The sequence below is a fragment of the Salmo salar genome, chromosome ssa22, assembly GCF_905237065.1.
Source record: "Salmo salar chromosome ssa22, Ssal_v3.1, whole genome shotgun sequence".
Classification (NCBI taxonomy): Eukaryota; Metazoa; Chordata; class Actinopteri; order Salmoniformes; family Salmonidae; genus Salmo; species Salmo salar.
Window position 1 is genome coordinate 43679353 of NC_059463.1, and position 21209 is coordinate 43700561.

The 21209-nt window shown below is 43.1% G+C and overlaps 1 protein-coding gene across 1 annotated transcript; it reads left to right on the plus strand.

The window, feature by feature from the left end:
- Positions 1-1893: 1893 nt before the first annotated feature.
- On the plus strand, positions 1894-20584 carry LOC106583428 (retinol dehydrogenase 12). The gene is made up of 6 exons (XM_014167579.2): positions 1894-2200; positions 3377-3616; positions 15440-15529; positions 16780-16968; positions 17662-17771; positions 19748-20584. Exons 1-6 carry the CDS (start codon positions 2038-2040, stop codon positions 19925-19927), a joined length of 972 nt encoding a protein of 323 aa, XP_014023054.1. The 5' UTR covers positions 1894-2037; the 3' UTR covers positions 19928-20584.
- The last annotated feature ends 625 nt before the right edge of the window (positions 20585-21209 follow it).

Genomic DNA, 21209 nt, shown 5'->3' on the forward strand with positions numbered 1-21209 from the left:
CGATTTGCCTTCTGGGGGGCAAGGAGACCCCCAGCTCCGCTAAAACCATTGACAACTGCATACGGTTTTCAAGGGATTTCCAACGAAATGTTAACAATTATTGTCACCTCCATCAGTTGCTGTCAACTCCGTCCATGATTGTATAACCTTTTTTGTCAATGTTTTGAAAAATATATTAGTCCATGTTCTGCAATAATTGTGTAAACTATTGAAGTATTTGCTGTGCTAGACCTAAGAGAGAATGTGTGCTTTATAAATGTTGTTTTATGTTCTGAATCTAGAAAAACATGCCAAAATGCTAACGAAGTGAGACCTCCAGAATTATAGCCCTAGTAGTAGAAAACAAAGCAATTTTGGGGGGAGATTTGTATTAATGTTAGCTATTTGAATAATCTAATGTTAGAATTAATTAAACAATCGGTCTTTAAAAACTTGTTGGACAATATATACAAATGTATGATCTTAATTTCAGCCAGTTTGCTACAGCAGGAAAATGATCCTACAGCAACAGGAAATGTGAATTATTATGTGGATTATAATTAATGGATTTTTTGTTGTTGGGGTTAATACATTTTTCATTAGGGCAAATCAAGTCTGAAATTTGAAATGGAAATTACAAACTTTAGAAGCCTTTTTAAAACTTGAATAAAATACACCTTTGCATTTCCTGCCGTGCAGGAAAATTCTCAGCAACCAAAGACTGATAAAATGTAGATCATACATCTGTAAAAATGAAGTGCCTTTATGTTGTCTGACGGAGAAAGAAATAATGCATTTTATTCTTTTACATGGTGTCATAGAAGATACACTGCATGACCAAAAGTATGTAGACACCTGCTTGTCAAACATCTCATTCCAAAATCATGGGCATTAATAAGGAGTTGGTCCCTCCTTTGCTACTATAACAGCCTCCCCTCTTCTGGGAAGACTTTCCACTAGATGTTGGAACATTTGCTGCGGGGATTTGCTTCCATTCTGCCACAAGAGCATTAGTGAGGTCGGGCACTGATGTTGATTAGGCCTGGCTCTCAGTCGACGTTCCAATTCATCCCAAAGGTGTTTGATGGGGTTGAGGTCAGGGCTCTGTGCAGGCCAGTCAAGTTCTTCTACACCGATCTCAACAAAACATTTCTGTGTGGACCTCGATTTGTGCACGGGGGCATTGTCAGGCTGAAACAGGAAAGGGCCTTCCCCAAACTGTTGCCACAAAGTTGGAAGCACAGAATCGTCCATGAAAAACAGCCCCAGACCATTATTCCTCTTCCACCAAACTTCAGAGTTGGCACTATGCATTGAGGCAGGTAGCGTTCTCCTGGCATCCACCAAACCCAGATTCGTCTGTCGGACTGCCAGATGGTGAAGCGTGATTCATCACTCCAGAGAACACGTTTCCACTGCTCCAGAGTCCAATGGCGGCCAGATTTCACCACTCCAGCCGAGGCTCGGCATTGCGCATGGTGATCTTAGGCTTGTGTGCGGCTGCTCAGCCATGGAAACCCATTTCATGAATCTCCCAACGAACAGTTATTGTGCTGATATTGCTTCCAGAGGCAGTTTGGAACTCGGTAGTGAGTGTTGCAACCGAGGACAGGCGATTTTTACGCGCTACGCGCATAAGCTCTCAGCAGTCCCGTTCTGTGAGTGCCGGAAATAGACAAATCAACTCATTTGAAGGGGTGTCCACATACTTTTGTATATGTAGTGTACTTTGGTCTATAAACATATATATTTCAAATTGTGTTAATATAGCCTAACATTGGCTGTGGGGGAAAACATCTAATGGGAAAATAACTTTAAACAACTGAAACATTTTGAAACTATACTCTTCAGACATTAAGACCTGGCGGTGTAGGGAGATTTAAATGATGTAACCTGTAGCCTTGAAATTTGATCAAGTGCTGGACTTAGCCCAGCAAATAGCCCTCAGAACGGAGCTTTGGGTCGTAAATCTAATTCAAGTCGGTGAAGGTATCTGACAACAGCAAAGTTGTAGCCAGAAATATTTTAGTTCTTCATTGGGGCTCAGTGGACTTTTAAATGTCTTGGGTTTGGACTGATGTCTTCTCTCACCCGTTATGGGCAGTATCGACTGTGATTTTGGGACTCCTCTTGCGGTCACAGCAGAGAGGGTCCTGGGACACCCGAGCCTGTCTTGTGCAACTGAAGGGCAAGACCGCCATAGTTACTGGAGCTAACACAGGTAACGGTTTTTCATGGGCTAAATTCTTGCTTGACTTGTTTTGCTTGGAATGGTTTATCCAATTAGATTCAATAAGAATATCCCTCCAGCATTTGCACGCTGCACAGACAAGCATGTTAACCAACTGGAAATACAACAAAATCAACACTTTTTATAAGTCAGAATTGGCAATTACTCTTGACAATTTTTACTTCTCAAATTGAAACAGTTTTTCCACACAGCAGTCAAGAGGAAATCTTTTTTAATTTATACACACTGTAATACCAACAAAACAAATCCAATGATGACTTCCAGTAAGCATTCCCTTTAAGTGTCAAATTTAGTAATTTAACTTTTCTATTCCAATCATGGTGCATTTCTCTCACTTGAATCTCTCACCCTCAAAGTGTCTCAAATAGACTTCAGAATGTAGTTAATGATATGCTTTTGGAATCCCTCTTTAAAGAAGTGAAGAAAGAAAACAAATTCCAGAGAGAGAGAGTGTGTGTAAATGGAGGGTTCTCTCTCTATCTGAGAAACCCTCATCCGCTTGACTTTTCTCTGGGAAAACTAAAGTTATTTAATGTAAAAGGGTTCCTACTCATGCTAACTACATAAACAATTGGACCAATATGACTTCCAGCAGTGCATGTCAGTTAGCCAGAGCTAAGACATGCACACGCTCATGTTAAGGAAACTCCTGTGTTTTACAGCTCTAGCTTATGGCCTGATCAATGCTAAACCTCAAACAAATACACCTTGACCCTGTGGAACTTGGGGACACACTCTTTTCACTCCACTTCGATACAGCTATGACCGGAAGTAGCAGGTTAGGAGAGCATTTTTGCTAACCCTAACCCTTTTCATAACCTTAACCTAATTCTCCTAACCTGCTATGAATAAGTCACTTCTGGTCATAGCGCAATCAAAGTGGCATGAAAAGAGTATTTCTCATGGATCTTCAGTCTACTGAACTGGATATAGGGGTAACTAGATGTAGACCATTTACTGTTTGACACAATTCTTTTTGACTGCCATGTCCATGAACTTTGCACATAGACATACACACATAGACACACTCAAAACATTTCAGACAGACAAGCAGACAGAGTGACATTCATACAGATAGACAGAGTGACAGAGTGACAGACAGACAGACAGACAGACAGACCCTTCTCCTCTCTCCCACTCCCTCAGGGATAGGGAAGTTCATTGCCCTAGACTTTGCCCGGCGTGGGGCTCGTGTTATCATGGCGTGCCGGAGCGAGGCGCGCGGTAGCGCCGCCCTGCAGGAGATCCGGAAGAGGAGCGGGAATGCCAACGTGCACCTGCGCCTGGTGGACACCTCGTCCCTGGCGTCGGTGAGGGCGTTTGTAGAGGGCGTCCTGCGAGAGGAGAAGGAGCTCCACATCCTGGTCAACAACGCTGGGGCTTCAGGTGGGTAGCTTCAGGTCAAGATTCAAAGACAGTTAGGCTGGAATCCACACTGAATATCCCTCACTACTGTTTCACTTAAAACAATAGACAATAGTGAAACAGCTCCACATCCTGGTCAACAAACCAAGCCCTTCAGCTGGGCACCACGTCCAGAGTCATCCTGGAATCCACACTAAATATCGCAATATTTTCACTATTCACCTGAAGCGGAACAATAATGAAACAGAGCGATATCCAGGGAAGATTCCAGGTTATGTGGATTCCAGGCTATGAGACAGTCAACCGGGGTGGACGTCAACAGCCATAATACTAGTGTGACCCGGGGCTTCTAGTCGCCATCAGGCTGTGGTAGCTCATAGAGCTAAAGCCCGGGCATGACGGGAGTTAATGTAAGTCTTCAGGGCCCAGTTTTTCAAACGTTATCTGGTCAGATTTTGGCAATTGGACAGGATTAAACGCATAGAACAATTTGAAAAATAGAATGGGTGTATCATTGACTTGAATGGGGAAACCCGTTCTATTCATTCTAACTCTGTGCATTTAATCCTATCCAATAGGCAAAATCCACATAGATAACCTTTGAAAAACTGGGCCCAGGTCTTAGGCAAGGTTACTTGTCACGCAAGCGTTGTTCAATGAACCAAAGCACGGGTCTGGTTTCGCATCTGTATCCAATGACTATGTCCACAAGAGGAACAGCATTGCTTGTTTGATAAAAACCTTACTAACATGCCATGCCACCCAATTACAATATTTGGCTGACAAATTACTATATTTTGGGGGGGGAAATGTTTTCTATTGTTTTTTTTACAGCACCCCACAAACAAAACACATTCCCCAAGGTGATCAACATATGGTTTCCAAATTTTGTCAAACACTTCCGGTTCTTGTTTAATTTTATAATATACAAAATAATATACAAAATAGTATGTAGCTAGATAGTTCAGCCCTCCAGTTTTGTCATAAGCTTCGTCTTCTGATGAGGAGAAATCAGTATCGGACCAATACGCAGCGGGTACGTGAATGCTCATTTTTATTTAATCCAAACAATCACGAAAAAAACAATAAACGGCCGACAGCAAAACAATCTTGCAGGCTATACACAGCAGTGCAAAAACAATCTCCCACAAAATCCCATGACAAACACATACCTATTTATAGGACCTTCAATCAGAGGCAATGATAGACAGCTGCCTCCAACTGAAGGCCCCAACACCAATTAGCTAAACATAGAAAACAAACGACTAGACTGTACATAGAAATAAACTAACATAGAACAATAACCAAACCCCTGGACTAATAAATCAAATACCCCTCTACATACACAACCACCCCGAACCATATAACCAAATACCCCCTCTACATGAACACATACACAAACACACCCTGAACCACATAAAACAAATACCCCCTGCCACGTCCTGACCAAACTATAAGAACAAATAACCCCTTTACTGGCTAGGATGTGACAAGTTTGTTATTTAGGATGGGTATGTGGCTCTCCAATTGATCGCCAATATTTACATTTCCCAACAGATACAGTGCCTTGAAAAAGTATTCACCCCCTTGGCATTTTTCCTATTCTGTTTCATTATAACCTGTAATTTAAATTGATTTTTATTTGGATTTCATGTACTGGACATACACAAAATAGTCCAAATTGGTGAAATGAAATGAAAAAAATAACTTGTTTTAAAAAATTACAAACAATTAAAAACGGAAAAGTGGTGCGTGCATGTGTATTCACCCCCTTTGTTATGAAGCCCCTAAATAAGATCTGGTGCCACCAATTACCTTCAGAAGTCAATTAATTAGTTAAATAAAGTCCACCTGTGTGCAATCTAAGTGTCACATGATCTGTCACATGATCTCAGTAGATATGCACCTGTTCTGAAAGGCCCCAGAGTCTGCAACACCACTAAGCAAGGGGCACCACCAAGCAAGTGGCACCATGAAGACCAAGGAGCTCTCCAAATAGGTCAGGGACAAAGTTGTGGAGAAGTACAGATCAGGGTTGGGTTATAAAAAAAATAGCAGAAACTTTGAACATCCCACGTAGCACCATTAAATCCATTATTAAAAAATGTAAAGAATATGGCACCACAACAAACCTGCCAAGAGAGGGCCGCCCACCAAAACTCACGGACCACGCAAGGAGGGCATTAATCAGAGAGGCAACAAAGAGACCAAAGATAACCCTGAAGGAGCTGCAAAGCTCCACAGCGGAGATTGGAGTATCTGTCCAAAGGACCACTTTAAGGTGTACACTCCACAGAGTTGGGCTTTACAGAAGAGTGGCCAGAAAAAAGCCATTGCTTAAGAATAAAATAAGCAAACATGTTTGGTGTTCGCCAAAAGGCATGTGGGAGACTCCCCAAACATATGGAAGAAGGTACTCTGGTTAGATGAGACTAAAATTGAGCTTTTTGGCCATCAAGGAAAATGCTATGTCTGGCGCAAACCCAACACTTCTCATCACCCCGAGAATACCATGGTGGTGGCAGAATCATGTTTTCATCGGCAAGGACTGGGAAACTGGTCAGAATTGAAGGAATGATGGATGGCGCTAAATACAGGGAAATTCTTGAGGCTGGGACGTAGGTTCACCTTCCACCAGGACAATGACCCTAAGCATACTGATAAAGCAACACTCGAGTGGTTTAAAGGGAAACATTGGCCTAGTCAAAGCACAGCCTAGTCAAAGCCCAGACCTCAATCCAATCGTAGGTTCGAACAACAAGTTTCTCCATGACGTTAAACAGACTGCGCATCTCGCCCACTTGACACATCAAAGTAGCCCAACAAACGTTCCTGAATTAAGCCCTGATCATCCCCATAACTGATGATAACTGACAACTGCAAGCAGACTGGTGGCACTATAGGTCCCAGAGTGGGGGGGTCATTTTTACCCCTGGGGCCCAGAGTTTTTCCTTATCTGTTAACCTAACCAGGAAAACTCTGGACCCTATACGGTATGTCAGTGATTAATCAGTTGTAAAAAGGTTTTATAATCAGGTCACATGAAACTGAAAAAAAACCTCCAGCAACCTTATACTTAGACTGGATTAGGAGAGGGGATTCCTCTACCCAGACACAGAGACAACAACTGATAGACAATAGAACTCACAGGACTGAGCTTGCTTTATGCATGTTTGCATCATCACTATTATGTTGACTGATTCATTCCAGTTAATAATTAGTTACCCTGACCAGATGAACAGGGTGCATATGTAACAGTTTAACTTCTGTCCCTCTCCTCGCCCCAACCTGGGCTTGAACCAGGGACCCTCTGCACACATCAACAACTGACACCCACGAAGTATCGTTACCCATCGCGCCACAAAAGCCACGGCCCTTACAGAGCAAGGGGAACAACTACTTCAGGTCTCAGAGCGAGTGACGTCACCCGATTGAAATGCTATTAGTGCGCACCACCGCTAACTAACTAGCCATTTCACATCGGTTACACATAGGCTGTATGCAGCTGCTATTAATAGTAGCCTACAGTTGATCAGACTGAAAAATAGTCTCGTTTTCATTCCATACAGCATGTCAGATCTCTAATGTTTAGGTGTAGCCCAGGCTGCTGTAACATTTATAGAATGAGTTTCTGCTTGTGTCTGTCCAGAGTGATTGTATTATCATCTTTGCTAAATAAATACCGGAGAAAAGTGGAAAGCCTACTTGAGCGCGAGCGAACAAATGCACTCCGTCAACCTCTCTTTAATCTAACTTTTAATGGATGGTGCAATGGAAGCTATCAAATCTTTCTGAATTGATTTTGACATCCCAGAGAAGACAGTAGAAAGTTCCATATGTTCAGCAAGTAATGTACAATTATCACTGCAAGCTTCTTGTAGTTTCACTTGTTAGCGGAACTTTCCCTCTTGTCTTGTCCTCTAAAAGCCAATTATTGCATGTCCGAAAATGCAGTGGTGTTGATAAGCTGCCTGAGAACATCTCTGTTTCTTCTTACTTTCTCATTGTGTCGCGCAGTTTGAATATGTAGACCTTCGTCATGATAGATGCAGCTTTTTCCCAGAAGCTTGAATCTGATGTGGGCATTTATATGCTCCCTGCTTTTGTTTTGCCGTTTAGCTGAACGATCGATGTTCTTCAGGTCACTGTACCCCTCTTTCGCCCAAGGCTCAGACTTTCCAAAATACAGACAAGGCCAGCAGTACAGGCGGCTTGATGAAAGGCTCCCTGTTAACCAGCTATACTTTTGATTCCAGTTGGTATTGAATGCACTTACCCTTTTTCATCCTTCTTCATAAAACTGATCTCAGGCAGAGGTTGACCCTTGGTTTTAATTCGCATCTTTTCCGTGTACCCCAGAGAATGAAAGTGGTTCTTCAACAGAAAGTCAACAAAATTTGCTGTAGCGTGGCTGGTGAAAATTGCACACTGGAGTTGGTAGCTAGCTAGCTACTGCTACTTGCTACTGAAGTTAGCAAGGCAAATTAAAATAAATTGCACTAACTAGACACAAAATAGAGTTCTAAAACCAAGAAAACTATTTAGAATCTACCTCCTCCGTCTCTTGTAATTTGAAGAAACTAATTTCAATTGAATAATATCCAATAAATGCTCAACTACCACTTTTCAATCTCTATCCAATAATGTCACAAACTCATCAAGCTTCTCAACACATGAACTCAGCAAAAAAAGAAGCGTCCTCTCACTGTCAACTGCCTTTATTTTCAGCAAACTTAACATGTGTAAGTATTTGTATGATCATAACAACATTCATCAACTGAAACATAAACTGAACAAGTTTCACAGACATGTGACTAACAGAAATGGAATAATGTGTCCCTGAACAATTGTATTTTTTTAAGTAACAGTCAGTATCTGGTGTGGCCACCAGCTGCATTAAGTACTGCAGTGCATCTCCTCCTCATGGACTGCACCAGATTAGCCAGTTCTTGCTGTGAGATGTTTCCCCACTCTTCCACCAAGGCACCTGCAAGTTCCCGGACATTTCTGGGGGTAATGGCTCTAGCCCTCACCCTCCGATCCAACAGGTCCCAGACGTGCTCAATGGGATTGAGATCCGGGCTCTTCGCTGGCCATGGCAGAACACTGACATTCCTGTCTTGCAGGAAATCATGCACAGAACAAGCAGTATGGCTGGTGGCAATGTCATGCTGGAGGGTCATGTCAGGATGACAGTCATCGCACTGATGGAAGGATTGTGCATTCCTGTTGTAACTCAGGCAGTTGTTCAAATCAAATCAAATCAAATTTATTTTTATATAGCCCTTCGTACATCAGCTGATATTCTCAAAGTGCTGTACAGAAACCCAGCCTAAAACCCCAAACAGCAAGCAAAGCATGTGAAAGAAGCACGGTGGCTAGGAAAAACTCCCTAGGAAAAACTCCCTAGAAAGGCCAAAAACCTAGGAAGAAACCTAGAGAGGAACCAGGCTATGAGGGGTGGCCAGTCCTCTTCTGGCTGTGCAGGATGGATATTATAACAGAACATGGTCAAAATGTTAAAATGTTAAAATGTTCATAAATGACCAGCATGGTCAAATAATAATAATCATAGTAGTTGTCGAGGGTGCAACAAGCACGTCCGGTGAACAGGTCAGGGTTCCATAGCCGCAGGCAGAACAGTTGAAACTGGAGCAGCAGCACGGCCAGGTGGACTGGGGACAGCAAGGAGTCATCATACCAGGTAGTCCTGAGGCATGGTCCTAGGGCTCAGGTCCTCCGAGAGAAAGACAGAAAGAGAGAAAGAGAGAATTAGAGAGAGCATATTTAAATACACACAGGACACCGGATAAGACAAGAGAAATACTCCAGATGTAACAGACTGACCCTAGCCCCCCGACACATAAACTACTGCAGCATAAATACTGGAGGCTGAGACAGGAGGGATCAGAAGACACTGTGGCCCCATCCGATGATACCCCGGACAGGGCCAAACAGGCAGGATATAACCCCACCCACTTTGCCAAAGCACAGCCCCCACACCACTAGAGGGATGTCTCCAACCACCAACTTACCGTCCTAAGACAAGGCCGAGTATAGCCCACAACGATCTCCGCCATGGCACAACCCAAGGGGGGGGCGCCAACCCAGACAGGAAGACCACGTCAGTGACTCAACCCACTCAAGTGACGCACCCCTCCCATGGACGGCATGGAAGAACACCAGTAGGCCAGTGACTCAGCCTCTGTAAAAGGGTTAGAGGCAGAGAATCCCAGTGGAAAGAGGGGAACCGGCAAGGCAGAGACAGCAAGGGCGGTTCGTTGCTCCAGCCTTTCCGTTCACCTTCACACCCCTGGGCCAGACTATACTTAATCATAGGACCTACTGAAGAGATAAGTCTTCAGTAAAGACTTAAAGGTTGAGACTGAGTCTGCGTCTCTCACATTGGTAGGCAGACCATTCCATAAAAATGGAGCTCTATAGGAGAAAGCCCTACCTCCAGCCGTTTGCTTAGAAATTCTAGGGACAATTAGGAGGCCTGCGTCTTGTGACCGTAGCGTACGTGTAGGTATGTACGGCAGGACCAAATCGGAAAGATAGGTAGGAGCAAGCCCATGTAATGCTTTGTAGGTTAGCAGTAAAACCTTGAAATCAGCCCTTGCCTTAACAGGAAGCCAGTGTAGGGAGGCTAACACTGGAGTAATATGATCAAATTTTTTGGTTCTAGTCAGGATTCTAGCAGCCGTATTTAGCACTAACTGAAGTTTATTTAGTGCTTTATCCGGGTAGCCGGAAAGTAGAGCATTGCAGTAGTCCAGCCTAGAAGTAACAAAAGCATGGATTAATTTTTCTGCGTCATTTTTGGACAGAAAATTTCTGATTTTTGCAATGTTACGTAGATGGAAAAAAGCTGTCCTTGAAACAGTCTTGATATGTTCTTCAAAAGAGAGATCAGGGTCCAGAGTAACGCCGAGGTCCTTCACAGTTTTATTTGAGACGACTGTACAACCATCCAGATTAATTGTCAGATTCAACAGAAGATCTCTTTGTTTCTTGGGACCTAGAACAAGCATCTCTGTTTTGTCCGAGTTTAAAAGTAGAAAGTTTGCAGCCATCCACTTCTTTATGTCTGAAACACAGGCTTCTAGCGAGGGCAATTTTGGGGCTTCACCATGTTCATTGAAATGTACAGCTGTGTGTCGTCTGCATGGCAGTGAAATTTAACATTATGTTTTCGAATGACATCCCCAAGAGGTAAAATATATAGTGAAAACAATAGTGGTCCTAAAACGGAACCTTGAGGAACACCGAAATTTACAATTGATTTGTCAGAGGACAAACCATTCACAGAGACAAACTGATATCTTTCCGACAGATAAGATCTAAACCAGGCCAGAACTTGTCCATGTAGACCAATTTGGGTTTCCAATCTCTCCAAAAGAATGTGGTGATCGATGGTATCAAAAGCGGCACTAAGATCTAGGAGCACGAGGACAGATGCAGAGCCTCGGTCTGACGTCATTAAAAGGTCATTTACCACCTTCACAAGTGCAGTCTCAGTGCTATGATGGGGTCTAAAACCAGACTGAAGCGTTTCGTATACATTGTTTGTCTTCAGGAAGGCAGTCAGTTGCTGTGCAACAGCTTTTTCTAAAATTTTGGAGAGGAATGGAAGATTCGATATAGGCCGATAGTTTTTTATAATTTCTGGATCAAGATTCGGCTTTTTCAAGAGAGGCTTTATTACTGCCACTTTTAGTGAGCTTGGTACACATCCGGTGGATAGAGAGCCGTTTATTATGTTCAACATAGGAGGGCCAAGCACAGGAAGCAGCTCTTTCAGTAGTTTAGTTGGAATAGGGTCCAGTATGCAGCTTGAGGGTTTGGAGGCCATGATTATTTTCATCATTGCGTCAAGAGATATAGTACTAAAACACTTTAGTATCTCCCTTGATCCTAGGTCCTGGCAGAGTTGTGCAGACTCAGGACAATGGAGCTTTGGAGGAATACCCAGATTTAAAGAGGAGTCTGTAATTTGCTTTCTAATGATCATGATCTTTTCCTCAAAGAAGTTCATAAATTTATTACTGCTGAAGTGAAAGCCATCCTCCATTTGCGAAGGCTGCTTTTTAGTTAGCTTTGCGACAGTATCAAAAAGAAATTTCGGATTGTTCTTATTTTCCTCAATTAAGTTGGAAAAATAGGATGATCGAGCAGCAGTAAGGGCTCTTCGATACTGCACGGTACTGTCTTTCCAAGCTAGTCGGAAGACTTCCAGTTTGGTGTGGCGCCATTTCCGTTCCAATTTTCTGGAAGCTTGCTTCAGAGCTCGTGTATTTTCTGTATACCAGGGAGCTAGTTTCTTATGACAGATGTTTTTAGTTTTTAGGGGTGCAACTGCATCTAGGGTATTGCGCAAGGTTAAATTGAGTTCCTCGGTTAGGTGGTTAACTGATTTTTGTCCTCTGACGTCCTTGGGTAGGCAGAGGCAGTCTGGAAGGGCATCAAGGAATCTTTGGGTTGTCTGAGAATTTATAGCACGACTTTTAATGCTCCTTGGTTGGGGTCTGAGCAGATTATTTGTTGCAATTGCAAACGTAATAAAATGGTGGTCCGATAGTCCAGGATTATGAGGAAAAACATTTAGATCCACAACATTTATTCCATGGGACAAAACTAGGTCCAGAGTATGACTGTGGCAGTGAGTAGGTCCAGAGACATGTTGGACAAAACCCACTGAGTCGATGATGGCTCCGAAAGCCTTTTGGAGTGGGTCTGTGGACTTTTCCATGTGAATGTTAAAGTCACCAAAAATTAGAATATTATCTGCTATGACTACAAGATCCGATAGGAATTCAGGGAACTCAGTGAGGAACACTGCATATGGCCCAGGAGGCCTATAAACAGTAGCTATAAAAAGTGAGTGAGTAGGCTGCATAGATTTCATGACTAGAAGCTCAAAAGACGAAAACGTCATTGTTGTTTTTTTTTTGTAAATTGAAATTTGCTATCGTAAATGTTAGCAACACCTCCGCCTTTGCCGGATGCACGGGGGGTATGGTCACTAATGTAACCTGGGGGTGAGGCCTCATTTAACACAGTAAATTCATCAGGCTTAAGCCATGTTTCAGTCAGGCCAATCACATCAAGATTATTATCAGTGATTAGTTCATTGACTATAACTGCCTTGGAAGTGAGGGATCTAACATTAAGTAACCCAATTTTGAGATGTGAGGTATCACAATCTCTTTCAATAATGGCAGGAATGGAGGAGGTCTTTATACTAGTGAGATTGCTAAAGCGAACACCGCCATTTTTAATTTTGCCCAACCTAGATCGAGGCACAGACACGGTCTCAATGGGGAAAGCTGAGCTGACTACACTGACTGTGCTAGTGGCAGACTCCACTAAGCTGGCAGGCTGGCTAACAGCCTGCTGCCTGGCCTGCACCCTATTTCATTGTGGAGCTAGAGGAGTTAGAGCCCTGTCTATGTTCGTAGATAAGATGAGAGCACCCCTCCAGCTAGGATGGAGTCCGTCACTCCTCAACAGGCCAGGCTTGGTCCTGTTTGTGGGTGAGTCCCAGAAAGAGGGCCAATTATCTACAAATTCTATCTTTTGGGAGGGGCAGAAAACAGTTTTGTGATGTTCGAATGTACCGATCCTGTGCAGGTGTTGTTACACGTGGTCTGCCACTGTGAGGATGATCAACTGTCCGTCCTGTCGCCCTGTAGCGCTGTCTTAGGCGTCCCACAGTATGGACATGCAATTTATTGCCCTGGCCACATCTGCAGTCCTCATGCCTCCTTGCAGCATGCCTAAGGCACGTTCACGCAGATGAGCAGGGACCCTGTGAATCTTTCTTTTGGTGTTTTTCAGAGTCAGTAGAAAGGCCTCTTTAGTGTCCAAAGTTTTCATAACTTTCATAATTGCCTACCGTCTGTAAGCTGTTAGTGTCTTAACGACCCTTCCACAGGTGCATGTTAATTAATTGTTTAGGGTTCATTGAACAAGCATAGGAAAGAGTGTTTAAACCCTTTGCAATGAAGATCTGTGAAGTTATTTGGATTTTTCTGAATTATCTTTGAAAGACAGGGTCCTGAAAAAGGGACGTTTCTTTTTTTTGCTGAGTTTAGAACCCCCCCCCCCCCCCATAATGCTTTGCGGCATAACCCCAATACAACACACTAGGTTCATTCTCTGATCCTAATCCTATGATTGAATGGACAACATGTCAGTACATACTGAAAAAGCTTTGATTGGTTGGAGGTCGTCCTCCGGAAGTCGTCATAATTACCATGTAGGTCTATGGCATCGACTGTGCTACAAAACTATGCTGAAGTGGTTAAGTCCATATCCATTTTTCTAACACAGGGTTGCTACAGTTTGTTATTTGTGGATGTAATCATCCTTTTTTTGTAAAAAAATGTTGTCCTGGCCAGCATGATCGGTATACGTGTACCTCTTGTTTTCTTTAAGCCAAAAGAAGGGAATAGGTTATCCCTCTCAGGGTCAATAGCAAGAGGAAAACAACATAAAAAGCACTTGCCATCACTGTGTTAATTAAGAATAAAATTAATTCGATTATTTAGGCATTAGGCATCATTATAGTATATTAAAAAGAGAAATTCATGCAGGCCTATAACCACTGGAGTAGCCTACAGTTCCATTGAACTGCATGCAACCACATGTGGTGCGCACACCTTTAAAACCACCGGGGGACTGAGCAGGCAGATGAACAGGGTAGTATGGTGACTTTATTAACATAAATGCAACATCCATTCTGATCTGGGCACCAGTAGAGCCAAAGCGAGTGCAATTTATTCACTTGATTTTTCAGTTTAAGGGCTACATGTTCAGTTGGCCTAGCTACATTTCTTGTACATTCCCACCTTGTGATTCAGTTAATGAATTATTTTCCATATAATTTTCCAACAAAGAGCTGGAAATAATTATTGAAAGGTGCATAATTGTGGGCTTCGCACACATAGCGGGCTTGTTTGTCTCTCTCTTTTATAAACTCTGTAATTGCCCATGTTTCTTCAACATTCATTCAACCAATTCATTAACATTATCAATTGTACTAAAAGGATAATCGACATGTGATAATATAATATTTCCCAGGAGAGAGAGACCAATGGAAATAAAAGTACTAAGTGCTTACAATTTCAGCGTCTTAGGCAGTTTGACATTTGATCTCTCCCAGTCTTTTTTCCCATATGGGCCATTTAAATTATTTCCACCCACTCAGGCCTTTATAGCCTATTGGCTGGGAAGCGTTAAAAAATAATTGTCCAGATCATAGCAATCATCATGTTGTCTTGTTCACTTGTCAGTTTCTTACTTAAACAAATTCCTATTCATTACCTATTCAGCATTATATTAGGATCCCTATTAGTTACTGCTAAAGCAGCAGCTACTCTTCCTGGGGTCCACACAAAACATGACATAATACAGACCATGAATAGACAAGTACATCCCAAGGACAGAACTACATACATTAAAAATAAGAATACACGGTTTCATACATTTATGCCTTTATGCCTACTGAATGCAAGTGCAACACACGAAAATGGAAACACAGTAACAAGGAAGTACATTGCAAGTAGGCTGACACTTCCCCTGACGTGAATATAGCAACCTTGTTTCGCAAAATTCTCCTGACATGAATTAAGCTACCTTGGTTCTATAGTTACTGTCCATAATGCGTATCCTGGGGTAAAGTATTAAACCTATTACTATTGTGAATGTTTGTCCTTGACGCTATGTCTATTTGGGCTACGGTTTGCAACATGCACATCATTTGTGGTGTGTGTCTCTGTATCTGTGTGTGTGTGTGTGTGCCTTATCATCTAGGTTTGGTTATATTGTGTCTGTACACAGGCCTGCCTGGAGATATCACCTCAGATGGTCTAGAGGTGTCCTTCGCTACCAATCATGTGGGTCCTTTCCTCCTCACCAACCTGCTTCTGGGTAAGACACCACATATCTTCTGGGTAAGACACCACGTATCTTCTGGGTAAGACACCGCGTATCTTCTGGGTAAGACACCGCGTATCTTCTGGGTAAGACACCGCGTATCTTCTGGGTAAGACAACACGTATCTTCTGGGTAAGACAACACATATCTTCTGGGTAAGACAACACATATCTTCTGGATAAGAATATCCCAATTGAAAGAAGTGATTCAGCCCAGCTTGAACAAAAGGCAATTCTTACTTCAAAAACATACTTTATGTACTGAACAAAAATATAAACGCGACATGCAACAATTGCAACGATTTTACTGAGTTACAGTTCATATAAGGAAATCAGTCAATTGAAATAAACTCATTAGGCCCTAATCTATGGATTTCACATGAATGGGAGCCAGGCCCACTTGGGAGCAAGGCTGAAGCCAATCAGAATGAGTTTTTCCTGACAAAAGAGTTTTATTATAGATAGAAATACTACTCAGTTTCATCAGCTGTCCTGGTGGCTGGTCTCAGACGATCCCGCTGGTGAAGAAGCCAGATGTGGAGATCCTGGGCTGGCGTGGTTACAAGTGGTCTGTGGTTGTAAGGCCGGTTGAAAGTACTGCCAAATTCTCTAAAACAACATTGGTAGAGAAATTAACATAAAATTATCTGGCAACAGCTCTGGTGGACGTTCCTGTAGTCAGCATGCCAATTGCACACTCCCTCAAAACTTGAGACATCTGTGGCATTGTGTTGTGTGACAAAACTGCACATTTTAGAGTGCCATTTTATTGTCCCCAGGACAACATGCACCTGTGTAATGATCGTACTGTTTAATCAGCTTCTTGATATGCCACACATGTCAGGTGGATGGATAATCTTGGAAAAGGAAAAATGCTCACTAACAGGGATGTAAACAAATTTGTGCACAAAATGTGAGAGAAATACGTTTTTGTGGGTATGGAACATTTCTGGGATCTTTCATTTCAGCTCAAGAAACATGGGACCAACACCTTACATGTTGCGTTTATATTTTTTTCCTGGAGAGTCACCCATTAAAGTGTCGTGGCCCGGTAAGGAATGTTTTTTCATGTTACATTCCACACCTTACATTGTATTACTGTATGTACTTCCCCTCCCACCTCTCTCCCCTGCTCCTTTCTTTCCCTTGCTCCCTCCCATCCCTTCCTCACTTCCCCTCTCCCTACCCCTCTCTCTCTCTATCCTCTCCCCCGTGTCCCTCCCCTCTCTCCTTACCTCTGTCCAGACCTGCTAAAGCGATCGGCGCCAGCGCGCATCGTCAACGTGTCATCTGTGAACCACTGGAGGGGTGTGGTCAACTTTTCACACTTCAAGGGCGAGAACCTGGCCTACACCATGGACAGCGTGTACAACCACACCAAGCTGCACAACATCATCTGCACTAATGAGCTGGCACGAAGGCTACAAGGCACAGGTGGGTAGGAATGCCTCAGCAAGTTTTCATAAAGCGTCTCAGAGTAGGAGTGCTGATCTAGGATCAGTTATGGCATTAGATCATAATGAATAAGATTACATGGACAGGGAGTACCTGATCCTATATCAACAAGCCTACTCTGAAATGGTTTTGGAATAAGGGCCCTGGTTCCATTTAGCTTGTAGACAATTGCTCTATCCTGGCCCCCAGAATGTCATTCATAGCACATCTGATACTGATTTGGCCCTATGACCGGCGTGCATATTGGTAATGTTTGGAAAAGTGCTACAGTCCTTATTTAGAACACATTGTATAGCCATAAGCTCTTTCACTGCTGCTAAAACAACTGTATAAATGCATAAGTAACATTATACAATGAGCATCATTCCTGAGGGGTCTAACGGGGAACGTGGTGATATATCGAAAGTTAGGCAACAAACATCTTCTGTGCAGCTGGAGATTGAGTTTCCCTGTGTGAGTCAAACTTCCCATGAAATCAGACTCAGGGATAGCAACGCAGGGTAATGGAGGGATAGGGGTAAGGGCTTTAGTGGGGTTTATAATGTGTTATAGTGTGTGTGTGTGTGTGTGTGTGTGTGTGTGTGTGTGTGTGTGTGTGTGTGTGTGTGTGTGTGTGTGTGTGTGTGTGTGTGTGTGTGTGTGTGTGTGTGTGTGTGTGTGTGTGTCTCACAGGGGTGACAGCCAACTCCCTCCACCCTGGGGTGGTGATGACAGAAGTGATGAGACACTATAACTTCCTGGTTCGGTTCCTATTCAACCTGATTGGAATCTTTTTCTTTAAGGTGAATACTTTGTATCATAACACTCTGGAGAAAATTAGAAGGGAAAAAAATGCTTTTAACGCCATTTTACAGTCCTGTTTCATATAAGAAGTTAACAGTGGAACATTTATGGTGACCCTGTTCCCAGATCTGTTTGTGTTGTCTTGCCAACTTCTATGGTCATAATAAGACAGCACAAACATCTGTGACCAGGCTAACTTTCTGGTTCTTGGGGCTCTATTCAATCTGTATCACTGAAGCGTCACAGATTGTGCGGTAGACATTTAAAGGTAATTTCATATTGAGCCAACATATGCAGCATTTACCGTGAATGCAGTCTCCGCTAACGCGGGATTTGGGATCATTGCCTTTAAATTTCAATCACGTTGCAACGCTGAATATCTGCAATACGCATTGAATTAGAGCCCTTACTTTAAAGATTTCAACTAAAATTTCTACTGGCAAATGTGAGTGTTAGTGTTTGAGTGTTAGCAAAATCATGCATCTCCGCAGAAGGTTAATGCCACTCCGCTGCACGGCATGGCACACCCGCATTGTGCATTATTTCCATAAAACTCAATGCCCCTCGTTGTTAATCCCTTATATAATAACCATTTTAAACTGTAACTGCTAAATAAATAACAAGTACATAATGAACTGTAAAATAAAGTGTAATGAATATTTTCTGTTTGTCTGAACTGAAAGAGAGGGAAAGTGGGTTTCTGGAAAGGTCTGTAGCTAGGAAGAATGTGTGAGACAAGTGCCTGGATTCAATCTGGAACCGCGCTATAGCACACTTGACATTAAGGTAATTTCCAATTCAGCGTTTACCTTGAATCAGAAACATTTAACTTGAATGTAATCTACACAAACTCAGTAACATTGCCTTTAAAAGCTGCAATGTCTACGAGTGTGATCGGATTGAATCCTAGCCAAACAGATAAAGATTTGTTCTCATCCTGGTTGGTTAGTGTGTGCGAACAGGATGTGTTATGTCTCACTTCAAGGAAACCAAAGGTGAACGTGTGTGTGCATGTGCTGATGAGATTCAATTAAACTCAATTAGAGTGGAGACCAACCAAGGACACCACAACAATAGGCCACATTTAAGCAAAAGCCAGGTGGTAAAAATGTGTCTTTAGCCCAGACTTCAAGGCAGTGATGTTATGGGCTATGCAGAGATGGAGGCTTGTTGGGGCCTAAAGGAGCAGAATGCTTGGTCCATCATTTTTAGGCGGGTCTTTGGGACAGAGAAGAGTCTCTGATAATTTGTCATGATCTGAAAGATGGTTTGCTTCGGTGGGGACCCAACAGAACAGTGGCACACTACAGCATATAATGAGTTAACAAACAAGTTCACAAACAAGTTCACTCAATAAACCTGAAAAAACAGCTAGCTGGAGCTTGCCTGCGCGGTTGGCTGGATATTTTGGGACACTGGAATCAAACCAGGGTCTGTAGTGACGCCTCTAGCATGAGATGCAGTGTGTTAGACTGCTACGCCACTCGGGATATGACCTCACCTTCTATTAATGCTGATTGGTTGTGGTTCTGTCCACTATAGTGCTGTCCGGATAGAACATGATGTTGAGTGTATCTAATCGGCTGATTGGTTGGAATGAATGAGTGATTTATAGGTCTAAAGGCCAGCCAGATTGAAAGAGCTGGCCTTTGTTATAAAGCCAGCAGAACAACTGTAACAGCTACAACATGTTTGCTATTGAAACCTGTGTGTGTGGGCGCGCGCGTGTGTGCACTTATTTATTTATAGCAGTTTCACAAAATCTCTTTAGCAGATGTCTCTGAGTAAACATGGCAATTGTGTAAAAGTTCTGAGCTCCAAGTTAAGGGACACTCCCCTTCCTGGCATTACTCAAAGAAACAAAGTCCCGACAAAGATATTTACTAGCACTCAATGTGCTTACACATTGTTGTCTCTTTTGTGCAGAGGTGGTTAATGTTTATGCTCTCACCCCCTCCCATCTCTGTCCACAAAGTCTTCTGAAGAAGGGGCAGTGAGCACCATCTACTGTGCTGTCGCCGAGGAGATGGAGGGAATAACAGGAAAGTACATTGACAGCGACTGTTCCCTGGTTCTCCCCGCCCCCCTGGCCAGAGACCCCGCCCTCGCAGTCAAGGACTTTGAGTTCTGCGAGAGATTGACATCCAAGCTCTGAATAATTACCAGAGGGCGAGAGAGAGAGAGGGCAAGAGAGAGAGGGCGAGAGAGAGAGCGAGAGAGCGAGGGCGAGAGAGAGGGAGCGAGAGAGGGAACGAGAGAGAGGGCGAGAGAGAGGGCGAGAGAGAGAGAGAGAGAGCGCGAGAGAGAGGGCATGAGAGAGAGCGAGAGAGAGGGCGAGAGAGAGAGAGAGAGAGAGAGAGAGAGAGAGAGAGAGATGAGGCTAGTTTGCAGTGGGGTCAAATTCCTTTTGAACTCCATTTACCCTTGTTACTATGAAGGCGAGAGAGAGGGAGCGAGAGAGGGAACGAGAGAGAGGGCGAGAGAGAGGGCGAGAGAGAGAGAGAGAGAGAGCGAGAGAGAGGGCATGAGAGAGAGCGAGAGAGAGGGCGAGAGAGAGCGAGAGAGAGGGCGAGAGAGAGAGGGCGAGAGAGAGAGAGAGCGAGAGAGGGCGAGAGAGAGGGCGAGAGAGAGGGAGAGGGAGAGAGCGAGAGAGAGGGTGAGAGAGGGCGAGAGAGAGAGGGCGAGAGAGAGAGAGAGAGAGAGAGAGAGAGGAGGCTAGTTTGCAGTGGGGTCAAATTCCTTTTGAACTCCATTTACCCTTGTTACTATGAAGAATTAATAAAAAAAATGCAGGGTCCAATATATCTATAAATTCTGTTTCTATCTTAAGTGTATTATTCAATAACAGACTATATAAAATACAGTTGAAGTCGGAAGTTTACATACACTTAGGTTGGTGTCATTAAAACTCGTTTTTCAACCACTCCACAAATTTCTTGTTAACAAAACTATAGTTTTGGCAAGTCGGTTAGGACATCTACTTTGTGCATAACACAAGTGATTTTTTCAACAATTGTTTACAGACAAATTATTTCACTTATAATTCACCGTATCACAATTCCAGTGGGTAAGAAGTTTACATACACTAAGTTGACTGTGCCTTTAAACAGCTTGGAATATTCCAGAAAATTATGTAAAGGCTTTAGAAGCTTCTGATAGGCTAATTGACATAATTTGAGTCAATTGGAGGTGTCCCTGTGGATGTATTTCAAGGCCTATCTTCAAACTCAGTGGCTCTTTGCTTGACATCATGGGAAAATCAAAAGAAATCAGCCAAGACCTCAGAAAAGAATTGTAGACCTCCACATGTCTGGTTCATCCTTGGGAGCAATTTCCAAATGCCTGAAGATACCACGTTCATCTGTACAAACAGTAGTATGCAAGTATAAACACCATGGGACCACGCAGCCGTCATACTGCTCAGGAAGGAGACGCGT